General features: G+C 44.1%; 1 protein-coding gene across 1 annotated transcript; it reads left to right on the forward strand.

The window, feature by feature from the left end:
* The first annotated feature begins 745 nt into the window (after positions 1-745).
* LOC112956831 (olfactory receptor 6M1-like) lies at positions 746-1,836 on the forward strand. Its single transcript, XM_026050299.1, has one exon. It carries the CDS (start codon positions 755-757, stop codon positions 1,703-1,705), a length of 951 nt encoding a protein of 316 aa, XP_025906084.1. The 5' UTR covers positions 746-754; the 3' UTR covers positions 1,706-1,836.
* Positions 1,837-5,589: the final 3,753 nt, after the last annotated feature.

The raw sequence follows: 5,589 nt of genomic DNA on the forward strand, positions 1-5,589 counted from the left end.
AGCATACAACAGCCCTAGTTATACCATCAACAGGAGTGAAAAATGTTTTTTACTCTAATGCTCTGAGTCTCGTAGCTCACTATATCATTTGATTATGCCTTTGTATTTGTCCTCCTGTGATCCATGTAGTAACTAGTAACCAGTTAGAAAGTGAGTTCGTCTGATATTACAGTATAAACAGGGAATGTAGGATACATTCCTGCTATCATTCCACTTCCATTCTCTATCTGTCCGGAGTGTGCTGGAGCAGAAGAACTGTTGCAATTTCACTGGTTCCTGGAGCTGAAGAGAACTCTTCGGGAACTTGGACACAGATAGCTTCAGCAAGCTATCACAAGCAAATATACGGGGTGTCCTTTGTGCAGAGGGTAAGTGAAAAAGAACAGGCATAAGAGGAGAAGTCTTTTCATTGCAGATAGAAGCTTTTTGCTGCTTTGTGCATGCATGCATGTCTTGAAGATATAGAAATTGGAAATGTAGGATGAAAATAATATATGACATGTTGTGATTTGATGATAATTTTGACTAGAGATAGCAGAGAGAGGGAAGGACCTTGGCAGCAAAGACCTGCATGTTACATCTTCTACATTTTTGTTTGCTTTTGTTTTTAGCCAAGAGCAATAATAGATCTTTGTGGAATGGGGAGGAGATGTAAGAGGTGAAGAAAGATCTCTTTTTGAATGAATGAATGAACAAAATATTCAAAGAGACTATGTTGCTCTCTTCTTCCTACCATGACAGAAAGCACATTTGGATGGGGAATATCACACGTGTGACAGAGTTTGTTCTCGTGGGATTTCCAAGCCGCTATGAAGTGGAGATCATCTTCTTTGTGCTGTTCCTGCTTGTTTATTTAGTGACTGTTCTGGGAAATGCTCTTATCATTGTACTGGTCTATATTGACTGCCACCTCCATTCTCCCATGTATTACTTCCTCAGTAATTTGTCCTTCATTGAGATCTCCATGACTTCCTCTGTTGTGCCAAAAATGCTGGCAAACTTGCTGTCAGAGAAGAAGACCATCTCCTTTGGTGGCTGCTTTAGCCARYTCTACTTTTAYTTCTCCCTGGCTGCAACAGAGTTCATCCTCTTTGCCATCATGTCCTATGACCGCTATGTGGCAATATGCAGCCCCCTGAGATATCCCATCATCATGACGGACAGGGTGTGTGGCCATCTTCTCCTGGGTGCCTGGGTGGGTGGCGTGGTCTTGATCTTGCCCTTAGTGGTCCTGAAAGCCAAGCTGCCATACTGTGGTCCCAACGTGCTTGACCACTACTTCTGTGACAGCGCACCTCTCCTGCACCTCGCTTGCACAGACATCTGGGTTGCTGAGCTGAGGGATTTTGTGGTGTCCGTGCTCCTGCTCCTTGGCTCCTTGGCACTGACTGTCTTCTCCTATGCCTGGATCATTCTGACCATATTGCAAATCCCATCTGCCCAGGGCAGGCAGAAAACATTTGCCACTTGTGCTTCTCATTTCACTGTTATTTCCCTGGGTTTTGGCATCTCCATCTTCATCTATGTCAGGCCTTCCCAGATGAGCCCTGSACACCTCAACAAAATCCTCTCTGTTCTYTCCAGCATTGTGAYTCCTCTTTTAAATCCCTTCATATTCAGCCTCAGGAATCARCAAATGAAAGAAGCCTGGAAAAATGCTTTGCACAATTGCCTGGBCATGGCTGAGGAGGCCAGAAAGCCATGAGAATCCTCGTGGCTTGTAGGAAGTCCATCCTTGACAAATCTCAACAGGGTCTCTGCATGCCTGGTGTCTTCTGTCAGAATGTGGCTGGTTATGGACAATGTTGAGGAACAGCACATGTCTCAAAGGTCAGCTTCACAGCAGAACACTTGTGTCAGGCCCCACTGAAATTCTCCTGCACTTTAGGTAGTGATGGACATCTGTGTGGTGCTATGTGCTTATTGGACATAAAGCAATCTCCTAATCTGAACAAAAGGCTGTAGGACTGAAAGGAACAGAAAGAGCACCAGAACAAAAGGAGTGGCAAAGTGAAAAGTAATGGCTGTCAATGTATAACTAGTAATTTTACTGAATTTTCATCACATAATCATGTTTTCAAATCAAGTTTTCAAGTTTCAAATAAAGTGTTCTGCTGGAGAGTAACATCAATTCATTCATCTTTGAATTACAAGTTATAGCTGATAGAACTAAGATGGGGAACTCTCAAAAAGTAGATGCAGAAATAGAAGAAATGCTGAGGAGTACCAGAAATAGCGGGAGAATCTGAACACTGATATGCAAGAACATGAAGTCAGACATGTGCCTGCAATAGAAAGGTTCTCTCTCTCTTTTAAGGAAGTGATGGGACCAATGAGTAAAAACTCTAAACTTCCTACTTATTCCTACGCATAAATAGGTAAATTAGGAGTCAGATAATGGCCACTTCCCCCTCATAAAACTCATAAAATTTTATCTTGGAGATTTTTCACCCCTAAAACTCATAAAATAAACCCCAAAGAAAATGTAATCACAATAAAAATAAATAAATGAATAAATAAAAATTAAAAAAAAAGAATACAAAAAGTCCAAGAAAAAAAATATTAAAACTCTGTGCATTTTGAATTCAAGTCTTCTGAGAAAACTATTCTGTGTTTTTCATTTAGCTAATCTGAAGGCTTTTGTCACCTATTTTCTAACCAGCTGTTCTCATCCTTGATGCATCACAGTTTAAGGCTATCTGCTCCATATGAATCTACCAGAAATGATGATGGGTTTGCTGACGGAAGATGGCAAGTTCTCCTTCTTTGACTCTGCTGCCCAGGTGCATTTCTTGGTTTTACTGGGCAACACCAAAAGCCTTCCCCATGGCAGCTATGGCCAGGGATCACTGTGCGCCATAAATGACTCCCTGCATCATTCTGTCATCATGAGTGGAGGTCTCTGTGTGTCAGCCTGGTGCTAGGCTCATTGGTGAGTGTCCTACCAGAGTAGGCAGGACAGATCTATCAGGTGTTCACTATGCCTCCCTTGCACCCCATGCCATCACCCACAACACCATCACCACCCCCAAGTTGGAAGTAGCCTGTGCAGACACTTCCTGTAACTGAGTGGTGTTGTAGTCATCATCTTGGTGTTCGGCACCTTTCCCGTTTTCCTCACAGTTATTTCTTATGCCTAGAATTACCTATTATTCAAGATGGTTCTGATGGTCCTTCATTTGTGGGCAAACATGGAGCCTTTTCCACCTCCTGCATCTACCTTGGGGTGGTGACTCCCTTTTATTGCTCAGGCATGGTTGCAAACTTAAAATACTGAATGGGAGCTTTTCAGACTTTGGCAGACACTTTGCTCTAGTTTACACAGTTGGGTCCCCATGTTTAATCCTTCCATCTGTAACCTCAGAAATAGAAAAGTGAGAATTGCCCTCAAGAAATTCCTATGGAGAATAGGAAACTATTCTCCATATCAATATTCTGCAAACTATGCAAAATAGTCACAAATAAGACCAAAAGTCCCAGTGAGTTTGGTTATCTGAACATAGGGAACCCATTTTAACCCTAGTAAATTCAGGCACACTCCTGGCTTTGATCCTCTTCAAGGCAGGCACAGGTCACTTGAGTTATTCCTGCCACCTAGGTATTTTCATAGCTGCCCCATGCCATTGCTAGGTAATGGTCTATCCCAGGTGCAGGACTTGGAATTGCTCTTTGTTTTTGTTGTTGTTGTTGTTGCTGCTGCTGTTTTCCATGAGGTTCCTGACAGCCCACACCTTCCACTTGCTGAGGACCACCTGGAGGGCAGTCCTCACATATATGACTGTGCTGCTTAATGAGGTAGCAATCAGCCCTGAAGTCATCCTAGCGAGAGCATCACTTCTCTCGTATCCAACAATGTGGCACTCCTCTGACAGCTCCTGCATCTCCATCACCTCCCATCTGAATCCCAGGCTACATGCCTTTTGCGTATATTTAGGCTGTAGAGCATCAGTTGTGCAAGTTGTGTTCTTGCAGTTGTGCAAGAACACCAGTTGTGCAATGGTCCTGCTTCAGAGCAGAGACATGCTGGCCTAGAGAGCAGGGGGCTGCATAAGGGTGAAATGAGGTTCCCACTAAGAGCACACTGTGTGGTAGCCAAGGCCAGGCATCCACTTATGGACATTTATGCAACATCTCCTCCACTGTGCCATCTCTAAGCATGAGAAGGATAAGGAGGTGATCAGGAGTAGTCAGCATGGATTCACCAAGAGGAAGTCATGCTTAACAGATGTGATAGCCTTCTATGATGGAATGACTGGCTATGACAGGGAATACTTGCCTGTTGTCTACCTTGAGTTTGGCAAGGCTTTTGACACTGTCTCGCTTGTAGAGAATGTCAAGAAGCATGAGTCAAATTGAGGTGAATTGAGATGTGGCTAAGTGGTAGAGCTCAGAGGTTTATGATCAGAAGTGCAGAGTCCAGTTGGCAGCTTGCAGCTGTGATGGGTCAGCCTAACCTGACTTTTCACAGGTAGCTCTATTCAGGTGTTACCCACCAGTGGCATTATCTGCTCCTGGTGGTTGTCCGGGATCTCTTCCCCCATTCACCCAGTAATTAGCAATAATAGCCCTGATGGCTGCATTCTGACAGGGAGATAAGGGCTAACTGAGCATACACCAGTGCAAATTTGACTGAAATGAAAGAATGACTCTAAGTCAAATATCTTATCCCATAAATATGGTGAGAGCCCAAGGTCCCTTTGAACTCTCCTAGCACAGCAGTGGTCTGCACTTCAGGTTCTCCCTGTGAGCAGGGACACCGCTCCAGGATAGTCCTCACGGTTAGGAGATCCTTGACACAACAGATCGTTGGTAAGTGACTATATCAGGCTCACTGTATTTGTAAACTTTACAGACATAACCATGCACAAAATTATTTAGTCATAAACCATTGACCAGGTCTTGAACTAGGCTTGGATCCAGATGCATCCAGACTCCTCTCAAAAAGAAGGAGTTTGGAAAGCACAGGAGTCCAATCCGAATCCCATGACTCAATGGGAGGGTTTCCTTGGGAATTCAGTATATATCCTGTACCCCATGCAGTAAATAAGAAGTGACCTTGCGATAGCATCTTGTTAAACCATTGTCCACATCAATAAACCTACTACTGTTTCTTTCACACGAATGAAGAGCATTCTGTCATTCACCCCTATCACCACTCATTCTGTGACAGTAGCTAGCAGTGTTCCCTGGGGATCAGGACCTGGGGGTCCTGGTGGACAACAAGCTACACGTGAACCAGCAATGTGCTCTTTTGACCAAGGTGACTAATGGTATCTTGAAGTGCATTAGGAAGAGWGTTGTCAGCAAGTTGAGAGATCCTCCCCAACTACTCAATGCTGGTGAGGCCACCTCTGGAATACTTTGTCCAGTTCTTGACTCCACCAGGATTAGAGGGACATTGGACTACTGGAGTAGGGCTATGAAAATGATGAAGGGACTGGAGCACCTCTTCTGTGAAGAAAGTTTGGGAGAGCTGGGCCTGTTCATCCTGAAGAAGAGAAGACTGAAATAGGATCTCATCAGCATTCACAATATCTTAAGGGTGGGTGTCAAGAGGGTGAGGCTAGACTCTTTTCAGTGGTGCCCAGA

The sequence above is a fragment of the Nothoprocta perdicaria genome, unplaced genomic scaffold, assembly GCF_003342845.1.
Source record: "Nothoprocta perdicaria isolate Ctin4 unplaced genomic scaffold, notPer1 scaffold_672, whole genome shotgun sequence".
Taxonomy (NCBI): domain Eukaryota; kingdom Metazoa; phylum Chordata; class Aves; order Tinamiformes; family Tinamidae; genus Nothoprocta; species Nothoprocta perdicaria.